The following is a 16,924-nucleotide window of genomic DNA, read 5'->3' as shown; positions in this document are numbered from 1 at the left end:
AATTTTGATTTAATATTGGATATATCTAAAATTTTCTCAATTAATAATTCACCTAACCCTGATTATTGTGTGAGAACCTTTTCTGCTTTTTACTTTCTCATCATCATTCATATCATAACATACTTGAAAATCCATAATTGGTACAGTTGTTCTTCACTACTGACATCCCATTATCCAATTTTTATCTGATGGTAGAATCATTCCTTTTTACCCTCTTTTGTTGAATTTATTTTTCAAATCAAAATTGCTTTAGGCACAAGTGACTTCAATACCGGCAATTTATTTAGCTTAGATTAATGCACTAATTACTTAGTTGCGTAAAGAAAATTAGACAAGTAGGTAGTTCATTATTATTTCAAAAACACCTTTTAAAGATACATAATTCATCTTTTTAAGATTAATATGTTGACTAGTTTGTTATTTGACATCGATATATGTAAATTCACGTCAGCTAGATACAAGTTGTCTAATGAACTTTTTTAGAAACAAGTTGTCTTACCTTTTTTTCAGGTAATTAGTTTACTAATTATAGAGCGTAAAATAAGAAATCGATCACATTTATTCTTGATCAACAGAGAAACAATAGGCTGTTACAACATTATTGGAGATAAATTTAAAAAAGGACACAAAAAAATAAATCCAACCCCATCGTATATGAACACACAAATCTTTGTCAATTAACAAACTCACCAAAGTAAATTATTGTTACAAAGAACAATTAATTAACGAAACAATATTTATTTCTTAGGTGCAAGCCTTGACTTAATTTTCTGAATTTGCTTAGTACCAACTTGGAATGTTTTAGTCAAGACACTATCAGGAACACTTGGTGATGAAGCGAACAACGTTGTAGCAATCGATTGAGTTCCCGGTAACTGGCTGTTGAACCCCGCGACGACGGCTGCCGGAACATCCCCATTGTTCTGCTGGAAATGTACAAGTCCTCTAGGGAAAGCAAACACTTCACCTTTTACAATATGTTTTGTAATCAAAACATTAGATGTTGTAATAAAGCCAACGTCTAATTCACCCTCTAATACAAATATCATTTCAGTGGCACGAGGATGAGTGTGAGGTGGGTTAATTCCACCAGGGGCATAGTCAATACGAGCCATCGACACACCAAGTGTGTTAAGGCCAGGGACTTTCATGACATTTGCACCTGTCACTATAGAACCAAATGTATTGTTTGTTGCTCCTGCCTTTGCTATGACCATTGATGAAAAGTCTATTTCTGAAAAGTTCTTCTTACAAAAATAACCATTTACGGTTAAGCCTGTTTTCGTGTAAATAAAACAGAAAATTCCATAAGTAAAGTGTTTTTTTAACATGAATCGCATAAAATTAATGATTAGATAATAATGTGGAAGACATTTTTTTTATTGCATATATAGTACGAAATGTTCACTAAGTAGTACTATCTTTTTGTCCTTTTTATATTTTACTTTAGTAAAAAAAATTGATCCAAAATATTTCTCACTTGAAAAAAATAAAGAAAACATCATTTTTTTCGATTTAAAATATTATTATTACTACTCTAAGAAGATATAATCATTTGAGGAAGTGATAAAAGTATATCTTTTATGATTGATTTCAAAAGTGGGTGTACCAAACTGCTCTTAACGAGAAAAAAAAAAGTTGGAGGAATTGATTATATTTGGTGACCGCTGCTAACCAATACTCGTTTATTTACATGTTCAATTAAAAGTTAAAACTCATTAATTAGGAGGAGTATTTTTAAAAATTATTTTACCTTTAATTATATTTTTTTAAAGATATAATCTTGTTATTAAATATCTTATTTTTGAGGCATTTGGGAGTGTTTAAGAACAATTATATTAATGATAAATAATTTGAAACAATTATTGGTAGAAATTAATTACTGATATAGTCAATTTTCTTCTTTTAACTTTTGCCAGCTAATTTGTATAGTTGGAATGTTGAATCTTGATTCAACACTCATAATAAATGGTATAACAAGTAAGCAAGCAAGAAGAAGCAATTTGGACAAGTATAAGGCACAAACAAACTTATCAAGAATCTACCTTTCTCAGTCTCAAAGAAACCAAAAAAGAGAGAAGCAGCTGTCTCGTTAATAAGAATTGAACTAGTTTGACTCGACACAAAATTTTGAAAAATTAAAGAAGATTTTTTAATTTTATGGGCCTCAGTTTAATTTATGCCAAATGCATCAAGATAGTCTCTAATCTTGCGGCCTTAAACAAATGACAAATGAAAAACTGAAATTAATTAAAGTGTTATCGAAAAAGAGGGAAATGATCATTCATTTTGAAACAGACTAAAAAAAAAGTAGTTCGGAAGTAAAATGGAACTTACTGTTGGTAAGATCAGCAACACAAACATCTTGAAGCATATCTGGATCTCCAGCACAAGCTTTATCTAAACTAATGGCTAACACAACAACAGCCATAATTACAACAATTTTTCCAAAGGCAGACATGGTGGAATTAAGAAGAAAAGTATTGGTAAGAAATAATTTCTTATTTTGATTTAGGCAAAAAAGAGAGGCACAAAAATAGAGGAATTTGTTTAAGAGAGAGCTTTAAATTACTTTGAGACAATGGAGAGAGAAAATTGGATGAGCTTTATTTATAAGAGGAGAATAGACATAGAGCCTATTTCGATTTGCTTTTTAAAAAAAAATACTTCCTCCGTCTAACGATAGTTGTTCACTATATCGACGAGAGGGAGTTGCTCGGATGGTAGCACCCCTCACTTTCAACCCGAAGGTTGCGAGTTCGAGTCACCAAGGGAGCAAAAAAGGGTGGGAGTTCCTAGGGAGGGTTAAAAAAGAAGAAGTTGTTCACTATATTAAAAAAATAGTTAATCAATAATATTTGTCTAATTTAGAAAATCAAAAAATAATTTATTTTTTATGTCTATTTTACCATTGCTATTAAATACTATTTATTAACGAATTTCTCAGAGCATTAAATTTAATAAAGTCAAAAGATAAAATAGTAATATTACTCTATTATTTATTGTTTCTTAAGAAATGTGTCAAGTCGATAGTGGACAACTATTATTGGACAGATAAAGTAGCTTTTAAAAAATGGTCAAACCTAAATAATTTTTAAGTCAAAAAATAAAAAGTAAGTGAATCTTTTTTTTGACCTTTAACTTTTTTTTGAGTATTTTTAATTATTTTTAAATTTGTCAAAACACTCAAAAGCTAAAAATAAATTTTAAAAGTAGATTTGACTAACTTTTAAACCAAAATCATACCAGGCTCTTAATAAAATCTTGAGTAGACTTTGAAGTCACGTGAGGAAAGCGTGCGGGTGCAAACGCAAGAACCATGCTGTTTATATCCTCTTTGACCCAAAGCGAAGTATTAGGTATTTATTTTATTTTTTTATCAAATAAAAATCATCTTATTTTGATCAGGTTATCACAAAAATTGTCTTGACCTTAATTGGTTTATTTATTTAATTAGATCAGGTGAATGTTCTAAAACCTGTCTTGATTAAAAGAAAAGAGTTCTAGGATAATTATTAACTTAATTCTTTGATACTTTTTATTGTTGCTCATTCCTCTGTTCAATCTTTAATTTTCTTTCATTTATTTGTTCAAAAATACCAAATAAACTGCCTCCTCAAGCCTAATTGAAGCAATTTTTGAGATAATTGAAGTAAAAAATAATAATTATTATGTAACAAAAGACATCTCGTATAATAAGATTGGATGACCATCCATGAAATTTCCTCTATCTTAATTCATTTATTATTTGAGAAACCAGTCATATGTTTAATGAATTAAAAATAATTAAAAATTACTTTAGCAATTTTTTTGCACAATTCATAAGTTGGACAATTCTAATGTGATAAAAAATAATTTATTAGCTTTCACGGAATAATTGATAAGTTGAATGATTTTACAATGACACAAATTAGAGTATATTATATTGACTTTTATAAAAAGTAATAATTTGAGAAATGAACTCTCCGTATTATGATTTCGATGGATCCTATCTTTAAAGGTAAGCATTAATCGAGGTAATATACAAAGTTGATCTTATATCCAAAAAATAAGGAATTCAACATGGTTGCTTGACCTCAATCTCAACTCTACTCGGCATCGCAAATGTCACGGATGACATCTATTTGGGACATAAAAATCACATTAATAACAGATTTTTTTATAAAAGTTAATTTTATGTATATTAATTCTCTTTGTAACATAAAAATATGCTTTTTGTAAAAATTAACATTGTAGCTGTTATCTAATTTATTTATTTTTTCGAATACAAATAACAGATCAAGCGCGTTAATAATATAGTTCAAATAATTAATCCATAGATTGAACTTAATTATTGTTTAACTTTCATTTTCAAGTCGTCGCAAAGAGTTACTCCACCCACCCGAAATGAAAACAAATACTTAGCAATCTACTTAATTACTTATATTATATATATATATATATATATATATATAGAGAGAGAGAGAGAGAGTACTTCTTAAATTATGTTATTCCTTGTGTCTTACTTTTTAGTTGCCTAGGCTAACTTGATTTTGATGGTCAATTTTTGTCCATTTTTAGCGTGATATATGCTTGACCTTGATTGATTATTACTCCCTCCGTCCCGTATTACCTTTTTCATTTGCACTTGCATTAAGAAATAAGGTAATTTTACCCTTATGCCCTTATTTAATGTTTGTTTATGACAACTTTGTAATAAATGATGAAATGTTAGATTTCAAAAATATAAATGCATTTGGATGACTATTTAAATTTTACTTTTTGGAGCTAAATTTTTACACCATTTGATCCAAAAATTTTAAAAATTAAGTTTTTCCCACCTCAATTTTCCTATATATTTTGTGTAAAATGTTTTTTTTATATTTTTATATATTAATTCTTAAAGCAAACATGACAACATCAAAATATTCAAATTCCATTACTTCAAATTGATGTAAATTTTCCTGTTGAATCTGATGTTATTGATAATGAAATTAGACGACAAATTAATTTTAGTTCTAGTTCAACAAATCATTTGTTTTGATTTAAATGATGCATAACTCCTTTATTTGGATCTTGATTTTTCTCAATTTGGCCTTCACATGTTTTGGTTGAGTCTTCTATTTTTACATCCTTTGAACTTTTGAAATGTCATCTTCCTTGATAAAATTTGTTGAAGCTTCAAATTTCAAGATTATTTTTGATTTTTTTTTCATCTTTTTTTTTTAAAATTTGTTTGTGATATTTTTTTTCAAAATCAGATTTTATAGAATAAGTAGTGAATAAAGAAAGTAGTTAATTAATGAATGAAGTACTCTCCCAATGAAATTAATTACTTGTAGATTTTCTAGATTAGTCAAAGTAATTACATTTTCATATACAATGGACAAAATATGGTAATTTATGCATAAGTTTTATAAAATGACATATATTGTGATCCGGCTATTTCTAGAAAGGGGTGACTTATAATATGGGAAGGAGGGAGTAATGTTTTCAAGAATTAACAACCCACTACGCATGTACAATGAAACAAATTAATACCACAATATTAAATTATTAAGTTCTTGTACCAAAGCAATAAATACGTTAAGAACAATCTGATTTAGTTAAATTTAATGTCTTTGGTGTTTATCTAAATTGAATTATGCATCATAGATATAAACACTATAGCAAAAAACTTTTAGCGGCAATATATATATTAACAAAGAGTGATAAAATATTAATTATCATTGGATCCAATGTTGATATAGATTTTAGGGATATTTACAGAGTGCTAATTGTCGTTAAAAATACATATTTAACGATAATTAAGTTATTGCCGTTAATTAATTACTACTAAAGATCGTACGATTGTTTGAAACTAAAATAGTGTCAATGTTAATGGCGTTAATAGGATTTCAAGTACAACGTTATGATCAGGGAAGACAATTAATTTCCTTTTACGGTATGTACGTGGCGTAGTGTTAAACGTAAATAAAGTCGTCTGTATTATGTCACTTTCTTGCTGTATCCTTCATCATATTGTATAGAATTAACTCCCATATATATTGTGTGATGAAAAAAGACGGAAAGAAACAGGGAAAAAAAATGCCAGACTTGACTCTTAAATAGTTTTGATATTGACGGAAAAGGAGGTTGGGGCAGTGGCGGAGGCAGGAATTCTATCAAGGGGGTTCAAAAAAAATAATTAAACACGTTAATATTATTCATAAATAAACGAGTCGGGTATATGAACGGATTGATTAACAAACGGATTGATAAAAAAAATCCTCAGTTCAAATAATTTCTTACAATTACAACTTATCTTAAGAAACAAATTTAAAGTACATATCTATAAAATGATAATAAAGTAGCACAACTCATTCAAAAAGTTCTACAAGTTCTTCAATTCCTATAGAATTCTCTTCGGCTCCTGAAAGTGCAAATGGAGAGCAAACACAAATTTAACATTAGAAAGATTAACAAAAAACACAAATCAAAGCGAAAATACTATTTCTGCACAAAAAATTTTTTTGGAATAAAATGACTTCATTACATTACAAAACTACACAACCTTGAAGGGAGGTTAAGAAATCAAACATGCGGATAAACCTATCAAAACATAGTTTTACATTTGAAAATACAACTACATACATTTTTACAATTGTATTCTACGAGGTTTCATATCTTGAAATGTCTTAATAATAACATCATTAGAAATCTTATCAAATACATCTTTTTCTAAATAAGGCACCAAACAACCACTAAAAAAATCATCACTCATTTTGACTCCGCAAGTCATTCTTGATAAACTTCATTGCCGAAAAAACTCTTTCAACGGAGGCAGTGGCAACTGGTAAAAGTAGAGCAAGTTTCACTAAGCGAAATACAAGAGGATAATTTGAATGTTTCTTTGTCTGAACTAATCTTTTGGAAAGTTCACAAAGCCCATTTAGATCAGAGAACCTTTCATCAACATCATGAACATCAACAATGTAACTTGCAAGTTGATTCTCAAGAATACTCATATTGGATTCATCAAAGTCATCTGGATATAATTCAGCCATTCTCATTACTTTTCTTATGTCAAAACTTGAAAATGAGTTAATTGGATTCAAGCAAGCAATTCCATGGAGCAAATCGCTAGTCACCTCATCAAAACGATCATTAAGTTCTTGAAGTTGTCAATCAATGATATTGCAAAACACTTCAACACGATAATGATGTAAGATTGTATAGTTAGCAAGTTTCCCTTGTGATCTTAAAGAGCTAACATATGGCTCCTCAAAGTTAGGTATCAAAACATCATGTTTGATACAAAATGTAGATACCTTGGCAATAAGAGAATCACATTCATCATCTCTTAAGACTTGCAACCTTCTCTTTGCTACTTCAACAAGTAGCATGGCATTTGCAATATCTTGCTCTTTTTTTGTAAGCATTTATTAAGCTCATTTGTGATTGCTAAAACATCTCTCATCAAATACAACATAAACGCAATCTCAAATGTTTGACAAGCTTCAAGATGTCTCATTGCCTTGGCTCTTTCATCCATACTTCTTGCATCAAGAGCAAGTGATTCAAGAACCTCAAGAATAGAGCCAAACATAGTAATACAATTGTTAAAGGATTTATAATGAGATCCCCAACGAGTATCACAAGCTCTTGAAAAATCAAGTTGTTGATTCAAGCCCCTATCGGTTGTAAGTTCACCCATATCTAATGCCACTTGAATTGTTGATTTTTGAGAATCTCGTAAATTATCCATACGCTTAAAAGAAGATCCCTATACATTAAAAATATTTGAGATCAATACTATAAGTTTTCTCACTTCAACACACTTTTTAGAGACCCCAACAAGAGTTAGTTGAGGTTGAAGAGCAAAGCAATGGATTGAATGAGCCGATTTACTTTCTCGTCTAATCAACATTTTAAGGCCATTGATCTCACCTTGCATATTACTTACCCCATCATAATATTGTCCACGCACACTTGATGGACTCAAAGAATGTTGAGCAAGTAAATTAAAAACTGCCTTCTTTAAAGATGAAGCACTAGTATCTTCAGCATGAACAATGTCAATAAATCACTCCATTACAAATTCTATTCTATCAGTACAACGAAATACGATAGTCATTTGCTCCTTGCGTGACACATCAAAGGATTCATCAACTAGTAAAGCAAAGTAGTCACCATTTAATTCCTTAAGAATAGCTTTAAATGTCTCTATCTTACATGCACTCACATTATCTTATTGAATCATTGGAGAAGTCATTTGATCATTTACAGGAGCATGTTTCAAAACATAATCACGAATTTTATCACATTTTTTTGCATACCATGAGAGAATTTCAAGAAAGTTACCCCTACTAAGTGATGATTTAGATTCATCATGACCTCGAAATGCAAATCCCCGACTTATGAGAAGTCTTACTACATCAATCGACGCACTTAAGCGCATATAATATCCATGCTTGAGTTGATTAGATTGCCTCTCAAATGCAAATTGAATAGACCACCGTTGTTGTAGTAAATCTTGACATTTTTTTTGACTGATTATGTAAGCTTTTCGGTAGACCAATATGTTTGTCAAGACCACCCTTTTTGTTCCAACTCTTAAATCCTATATTTGAAAATGTCTCCCCTTCTCCTTGATTAGTGTTATGATCTTTAAAAAGATAGCAATACAAACAATAGACTGTGTCTTTACTAACACTATACTCCAACCAATCATGATATATAGCATCAAACCATTCATGATTAAAACAACACATTGATCCAAAAATATTTGTTTGAGGATACTCTTGCACCGCCAAACGAGGTGGACAAGGACCATTCAAAAGGTATGCTCTTCTAATAACATCACGGTGGTTTGGATGATAGTCCAATATTGATGTTCTTTCATCAGGATCAAACTTTAAAGAACTCAAATCAAATTCTTGAAAAGAATCTAACGACACTTCTGAGTGATTAGTATTTTCTTTTTTATTAGATTGACTATGACTTTGAGAGGCTAAAGTTAATTTCGATACTTGTGTAAAATACCTCTTCACTGAATATTGAGACTGAATCATAAAATAAAAATTTAGTCAAAACTTACAAAAATTAAATATGCAATAAGGACCAAAACAAAATTATAAACAATGAACAAAAGTTTGAATCTCATAAATAAAAGTTAATACCCACTGAACAAATGTTGAATGTCCATAATAAACATATAAAATCAACAAATAAGCCCAAACAAATAAAATTATAACTTTCATAATCAGTGAATAGAATTGAAATTTTCATATGAAAAACAAAAAATTGTTAAAAGAAGTGAATATCCGAGTTCAATCAGCTGAATAAAATAGCACATCAACAAATACCAGAATCAAAGCATAGAATTCTGAAAAAAATATATTAAAATTTTTTTTAAAAAAAACTTACAGAGGTTGCCATCACAAATGGAGCCTGAAGGAGAGAATGAAATTAATCCACGGAGTACCACCACTCCTCCACCAGCGGCAACAAGCAGCAGGCAGCAACAACAACATGCTTGGTTTTCAATGTCTCTAAATTTTCAATGGTTGAAAATTTCTCTGTTTTGCTGATTTTCTTTGTTAAGATAGTTTTCTATTTTGTAATTAGAAAGAATGATTTAGGGCTTTAGGCTTTGTTTTCCCTTAGTGGACATGGGCTGATCTGGGCGTTTTTTTGCCCCTTTTGTTTAATAAAAATGGGTCTGGCCTATCTTTAACTTTTTTTTAAAAAAAACCTGCAAAATCGCTAAAAATTACAACAAAAAAAAATGTTATTGCCTGGAATCGATCCCGCGACCCAAAGCTCACTTAAACGAAATCTTGGACCCCCTCAACCATTGGGCTACTCCTTTGATATATATTCAGGTGGTTCAATTTTAAATATATATATATGTACATAAAAAAAATCAATCTTATATATATAGTGTAATTTTTTTACCGAGGGGGGTCGGATGACCCCTCTGGAAACATTGTACATCCGCCCCTAGTTGGGGGTTGCTCGATACAACCCCCAGCCCATTTCTAACATTATATTGTAGTTTGAGTCAACAAAGAAGAAAAAGACGATAGCTTCTAAAAAAACGATAAAGAAAAAAAATGCTTTGCTAGAGAGAGTTTAAAAGAAATGCTTATTACCTTAGTGAATCTCCTTGTTCTCCAAATAAGATTTGTATTATTGTTTTACTACAATATGTTTTGTCTTTTCCATCCATAGCACGAGTCAGTTTGTTTAATTTTAGTTCAAGAAAATATATGTCGATGCTATGAAATATGTTAATTTATGTGGATGTCCACTACACAATTTAACTCTTCATTACTTTTTTTCATTATGTTCCATTTTCTTCATAATCTCAAATTCATGTTAAGTAGGTGTTTGGTCATGCGATACCATATCATAATATGGTGTCGTGAGATGGAATCAACGTTTGGACATGCGATTTTACGTTGATTCCATCTCATGATTCCATATCATAAGAGGTGATACCATATTCTCCAAAAACCATGATATGGAATCACCATGTGATTCCATATCATGATTTGAGATATTTTAATACAATAATTGATCCATGAGTCTATATTTTGTTAAAACAACCCCACATTTATATCTACTAACCATTTGTTTCATATGTAAATAAAATTTATAATCACATCATTACTTTTTAAAATTTATTATTCTCGCCAATATAAAATTTATTATTACTTTAAATTTGGTGAATATAAATGATAAAGTAGAGATTCATTTGGTGACTATAAATAAGAACGAAGGGAGTAATACTTTTTTGATTTTTCATAATAAAAAACCGTCTTAGTCTTATGACTACGCATAATATTGATAAAAGACAATTTTCATTGGCGGTGCCACACTTTCTTAATCTTAGTATTCGCAAAATGTTCGTTCACATGACTGAAGAATATCAAGTCCAATGGATTGAGGACTTGGGAAAAATTTGATCAATTAGTTATTAATATTTAGTCAAGTGGACTAGTTATAATTTTTTTGATTAAAATTTATTAGAAGTGTTTTTGACTCAAACTTGTGGTAACTTTTAAAAATTTCGTTATTCTATAATATTTAACTATTGATTTTTCTTGTAAATAGTTAAAAGTCAGTGATGTTTGTTAATTTTTATCTTAGTGTATTAACTTCTAAGTTAATATATATAATTTTATTTTTGTTAAATTTAACTAATTTAAAAGACTAAAACTGTTAAGTACATACGTAAATCAATTCCTCTTCTCTTATAAAAAGAAAAAAATAAAAAAATGACTATTTAAAACCTACCCTAAAACATAAAGACCAAACTTTTTTTTCGAAAAAGTTTTTTATTTTTTTTGACCAAGTCCATTTTATTAGCAAAAAAAAATTCATCAAATACAAATGTTTACTTCTAAGTTAATATTTACTCACTAATGCATGTTTTTTTTCTACTTTATAGGTTATTTGTAGGAGTAGTTGAGAGATATGAGCATATCAAGTACAATTTAGTTCAATTTTGTTTATTAAATTAAAGTTAGATGAAACAATTACTTAAGTGGAGAACAAATAACTTTGTAATAATTTATTGTGCGATTTTATATTTTTTTGTTTATTTGATAAGAATGAATAAACAATTGGGGATATATTAATAGTTTTACAACTTATGGTATTTTTATGTTTATGAGAAAATATACAACACAAAAATTCCATATCGCATGTCCAAACAAACCTTCAATTTCATCTCATGATTCCATATCATGATACCATATCGCATGGCCAAACGGCCCCTAAGTTTACATTTTCTATTATTATTGTACTTAGTTGGTTATTACTGTACATAGTTAGTATAAAATGATCAGTCAGTTGATGAGTTATCATTTGTTAGTTGTTAATTAAAGTCAGTTAGGAAATGCAATTTGGGACTGATTGGATCTAAGATTTTTGTATATAATGAGGCACAAATGTAACACTCAGATCAGATTAGAATAATATTCTTCTTCTTCTAAAATTCAGTTTTCCTCTAGAACCTTCAATGGTGTATTCAGATTCTTAGCTTGAATTTTCTCATGGTATCAGAGCTAGTGACACTAGCTATCCATTAGATCAGAGTAGTGTTTCACTACAATAGAGTTGTGAAGAAGACAACAATGGCGGCAGTGAGAATCGATCCAAATGACCCTCTCTATATAGGTACATTGGATGCTTCAGGTGCAACTTTGATTCCTATGAAACTCACAGGCCCTGAAAATTATGGACTCAAGCAAGCCTCTAGACAATGGAATATCAAACTAACCAACACTTTATTAGCTACAGGCTTCATTCAAAGTTCTCATGATTATTCATTGTTCACCTTGAAGAAGCCAGAGGGGATGGTTGTTGTTCTGATCTATGTTGATGATTTACTTGTTACTGGTGATAGTGAGTTATTAATCAGACAAGCAAAAGAAACATTACATCAGAAATTCAAACTCAAGGATTTGGGAGAACTTAAATACTTTTTGGGAATTGAGGTGTTAAGGTCCAAAACAGGTGTTATTTTGAATCAAAAGAAGTACATATTAGAGCTAATACATGATTGAGTGGTGCAAAACCAGCAGCCACACCATTAGTGTCCAACTTGAGATTAACCTCAGTATAATTTGATCAGACTGCTGGACTACAAAAAGTTGATGCATCCTATGAAAGATTAGTAGGGAAGTTAACGTATGCTACCATTACAAAGACCTGACATTAGTTATGCAATGCAAACACTAAGTCAGTTCATGCAACATTCAAAAAGGTCTCATTGGGAGGCAGTCATCAAGGTGGTGAGATATTTTAAAGGAACGGTTGGTCAGGGCATATGGCTGCAGGCTCTACCTGCCACAACATTAACATGCTGGTGTGATTCAGAGTGGGTTGCTTGCCCTAATACTAGGAGGTCAGTGACAGGCTACATAGTGAAATTTGGAGATTCTTTAGTGTCTTGGAAGTCCAAGAAACAACAAACAGTGTCTAGAAGCTCAGCAGTAGCAGAAGTAACCTGGTTGATAGGGTTGTTTAAGGAGCTTAATGTGTTCATTCAGATGCCTATTAAGTGATAGCAAGTTGCTATTCAGTTAGCTGCAAATCATGTATTCCATGAAAGAACCAAGCATATTGAAATCGATTGTCATTTCATCAGAGACAAGGTTAAGGATGGATTGATTCAAACAGAGTATGTACACACAACAACAAATTGTTGATCTATTAACCAAAGGATTGAGTCATGCTCAAAGCTAGGTGTGCTTAACATACTACACCCTTCAGCTTGAGGAGGAGTGTTAAGTTCACATTTTCTGTTATTATTGTACTTAGTTGGTTATTACTGTACATAGTTAGTTAGTATAAATTGATCAGTCAGTTGATGAGCTGTCATTTGTTAGTTGTTAATTAGAGTCAGTTAGGGAATGCAATTTGGGACTGATTGGATCTAAGATTTTTGTATATAAGGAAGCACAAATGTAAACTCAGATCAAATTGAAATAATATTCTTCTTCTTCTAAAATTCAGTTTTCCTCTAGAACCTTCAATGGTGTTTTAAGATTCTTAGCTTGAATTTTCTCACCTAGTATCTTGTCTTCCACTTTTTTCGTGATCTCTTATGTTTATGGATATCTTTTGTATGTTTTTTTGGTGTGTATATTAGTTATAGAAATTTAGACATAAAAGATACAGAAATAGAACGATCACATTTATTACCAACAGAGAAACAATAGAATGTTACAACATTATTAGAAACAAAAGATATACAATCCATTCCCCATCGTATATAAACCCACAAATCCCTATCAATTAACAAGCTCACCAAACGAAATAAACTGTCACACGAGTAATTAATTAACGAATAATCTATTTCTTGGGTGCCAGCCTTGACTTAATTTTCTGGATTTCCTTAGTACCAACTTGGAATGTTTTAGTCAAGACATGATCAGGAACACTTGGTGATGAAGCGAACAACGTTGTAGCAATCGATTGAGTACCCGGCAACTGGCTGTTGAACCCCGCGACGACGGCAGCTGGAACATCCCCATTGTTCTGCTGGAAATGTACAAGTCCTCTAGGGAAAGCAAACACTTCACCTTTTACAATATGTTTTGAAATCAAAACATTAGATGTTGTAATAAAGCCAACGTCTAATTCACCCTCTAAAACAAAGATCATTTCAGTGGCACGAGGGTGAGTGTGAGGTGGGTTAATTCCACCAGGGGCATAGTCGATACGAGCCATCGACACACCAAGTGTGTTAAGACCAGGGACTTTCATGACATTTGCACCTGTGACTACAGAACCAAATGTATTGTTTGTTGCTCCTGCCTTTGCTATGGCCATTGATGAAAAGTCTATTTCTGAAAAGTTCTTCTTGCAAAGATAACCGTTTACGGTTAAACCTGTTTTCATGTACATAAAACAGAAAATTGCATAATCAGCATATGGTACTTAAATCGAAAAGATAATGATTAGATCATTATGTTATTAATTTGGCCATGTGTGACTCTAATTTTTTTTTAAAATAGTCCAACTAGACATTGGACCCCCTGAAAAAGGCTACCTCTTTTTCCGAACTTAGACGAAGATGAATAATGTTTAGCTAGGTAGGTCACTTTTAGCCCCAAAAAGAGAGGTCCTTCCTATTTTTTAATTTAAAGATGTTATTTGCTTTTCTTAATTTCATTGCTCTTATTACTTCCTCTAGTGAATTATTAAGTTATTTTATATGATTCAAAATAAGTGAATTGTTTAAAATTGAAGAGAATTATTGTAAAATCATACCGGATATGTTGTTATTATTGCTTCTACAAGACATTTTTATTTTTTCACACATTAATCTGAAAATAACATCATTTTCTACTATTTAATTCATAATTAATACTCATAGATAATTTCCTCCCTAGATAGTTACACTTTTGATTCAAGACTGCTATATTATATATTTTGAATAAATTTAATACGGTCAGCCATCTACTTTTTGCCAGCTAATATACAGTTGGATCTTGATTCAACACTCATAACAAATCCTACAACAAGCTGAGTAGTAAGCAACAGTTTGGAGAAGTAGAAAAGTCAACATGTATTACCAATGAGAAATTAATTAAGGCAAATAAAACCACAAAACAACTTAAATCACATCAGATGAAGAATCTACCTTTCTCTTACTCAATTAAAAAAAAAAAATGGAACTTACTGTTGGTAAGATCAGCAACACAAACATCTTGAAGCATGTCTGGATCTCCAGCAGAAGCTTTATCTAAGCTAATGGCTAACACAACCATAATTACAACCAATTTTCCAAAGCCAGACATGATGGAATTAAGAAGAAAAGTATAAGCAAAATATATTTTGTTTGATTTTAGGCAAGAAGGAGAGGTGCAGAAATAGAGGAATGTGGAAGAAGAGAAGTACTGCTATTGATAGACAAAATCGGGTGGGCTTTATTTATAAAAAAATAAAAAATAAAGAGGGCAAACTAATACTTTGAAGTCACGTGAGGAAAGCGTGCGAGTGTAAACGCAAGAACCATGCTGTTTTTTTCTCCTCTCTTCCACCCAAAGCGAAGACAGTAGGAAACAGGCCCAGTATGGGGCCTACTGCAGTCCTAAATCAGGCCTCAGTTTTGGGCTTATTTGGACTTTGACTTCCTGCCGTTGACGATACCTCACTAATTTATATGTGCGAAAATTACACGATTAATCAAACTTAATTACTCATTATAGCTATAGTTTGATATAATTATCACATTTGTATAATTCACAACTAACAATTCTTTGTTTTATTTGTATTTGTATACGATGGTTTGTATTTGTATATGACGATGATTTCCTTTGGTTTTTCAGGTTTGTCATCATATACATTCAATCTTTTTGTGTATAACTTTTTAAAGTTTGTATAAACGTGTAGTTTTCAGATTTTGTATAATATAATCTATATAATGTAATTTGTATAATATATTTTGAATAATTGTTTAAAGTTCATAAGTTTATGTTTGTATCAATTCGTTATTTTGAGTTTTATTATATTTGTATAATTCCAGACTATATATTACTTAATTATACAAAAACACGTGAATTATACAAACGAGATGCAAATTATTGTCTTCTCCCAATCTCGCTCGCCTCTCTCCTCCCTCTCACAATCTCTCTCGCCAGAATATACAAATACATATGTATAATATACAATTATCTAACCGATATATATATACAATTCACCTCTCTCCCACTCTCTGCCCTCTCTCGCTCGCCTCTCTCTCCCAGTCTCGCCCGCCCCCTCCTCCCTATAACATGTAGCTACGAATCGTAATTAACAAACTATATCTATAGAGCGTAATTAGGCTATTTTTGAGTGACTATATGCAAAAGTTCCTCTTTATATGTAGAGTTTACGGCAACAACAAAATACGCAGTCTGGATGCGAATGGGGAAGGGTAAAGTGTATATAAATCTTATTCTTACCTTGTGGAAATAGAATTATTGTTTTTAAAAGATCCTCAGCTCAAATACATACTAATTCATAGATTTCCGTTTTTACTTGTCACTTATAACAACAAGAAAAGATTTTTTTTTTTTCTCAATATTAATTAATTATTAATCAAATTATTTTTATAGACCTATGACAATACAATTAATATGAATAGTATGATAAAATATTCATATTAATTTTATTTTTTTTAAGGAGAGTAAACAAAAAATAGACAAATAAAAATTAATGGAGGGAGTATGATTTTTAATCATCTTTGAGTAACCAGTCATAATAAGTTTAATGAATTTAAAATGATAAAAATTAGTTTAGCAACTTTTAGAACAATTCAGAACTTGAACAATTCTAATGTAATAAAAAATAATTTAGTGATTTTTACAGAATAATTGATAAGTAGAATGATTTTAAAGTAACACAAATTATCTTTAATAACTTTTATAAAAATAATTGTATTGACTAATTATTTGAGAAATGA

The 16,924-nt window shown here is 30.5% G+C and overlaps 2 protein-coding genes and 1 long non-coding RNA gene across 3 annotated transcripts; 1 reads left to right on the top strand and 2 right to left on the bottom strand.

Annotated features, from left to right (window-relative positions):
- Positions 1–630: 630 nt before the first annotated feature.
- LOC125815525 (nectarin-1-like) lies at positions 631–2,650 on the bottom strand. The gene is made up of 2 exons (XM_049495016.1): positions 2,338–2,650; positions 631–1,276 (listed from the first exon to the last, which is right to left on the bottom strand). Exons 1-2 carry the CDS (start codon positions 2,459–2,461, stop codon positions 738–740), a joined length of 663 nt encoding a protein of 220 aa, XP_049350973.1. The 5' UTR covers positions 2,462–2,650; the 3' UTR covers positions 631–737.
- LOC125815537 (uncharacterized) lies at positions 846–14,358 on the top strand. The gene is made up of 2 exons (XR_007442175.1): positions 846–1,075; positions 14,166–14,358. It is a non-coding gene; the product is annotated as an uncharacterized LOC125815537 (long non-coding RNA).
- Positions 13,652–15,379, bottom strand: LOC125815527 (nectarin-1-like). Its single transcript, XM_049495018.1, has 2 exons — positions 15,161–15,379; positions 13,652–14,366 (listed from the first exon to the last, which is right to left on the bottom strand). The coding sequence occupies exons 1-2, from the start codon at positions 15,276–15,278 to the stop codon at positions 13,828–13,830; spliced, it is 657 nt and encodes a 218-aa protein (XP_049350975.1). The 5' UTR covers positions 15,279–15,379; the 3' UTR covers positions 13,652–13,827.
- Between the last annotated feature and the right edge of the window lie 1,545 nt (positions 15,380–16,924).

The sequence above is a fragment of the Solanum verrucosum genome, unplaced genomic scaffold, assembly GCF_900185275.1.
Source record: "Solanum verrucosum unplaced genomic scaffold, falcon-dt-bn FXZP01000261.1, whole genome shotgun sequence".
Lineage (NCBI taxonomy): Eukaryota > Viridiplantae > Streptophyta > Magnoliopsida > Solanales > Solanaceae > Solanum > Solanum verrucosum.
This window is presented reverse-complemented; position numbering and strand designations above follow the sequence as displayed.

Excerpts from the sequence above, each read along its gene's own strand:
- LOC125815525 (XM_049495016.1), bottom strand. The coding sequence starts at position 2,461 with ATGTCTGCCTTTGGAAAAATTGTTGTAATTATGGCTGTTGTTGTGTTA. Across the intron at positions 1,277-2,337 it reads TGTTGCTGATCTTACCAACA|GCTTAACCGTAAATGGTTAT; the intron begins GTAAGTTCCATT and ends ACACGAAAACAG.
- LOC125815527 (XM_049495018.1), bottom strand. The coding sequence starts at position 15,278 with ATGTCTGGCTTTGGAAAATTGGTTGTAATTATGGTTGTGTTAGCCATT. Across the intron at positions 14,367-15,160 it reads TGTTGCTGATCTTACCAACA|GTTTAACCGTAAACGGTTAT; the intron begins GTAAGTTCCATT and ends ACATGAAAACAG.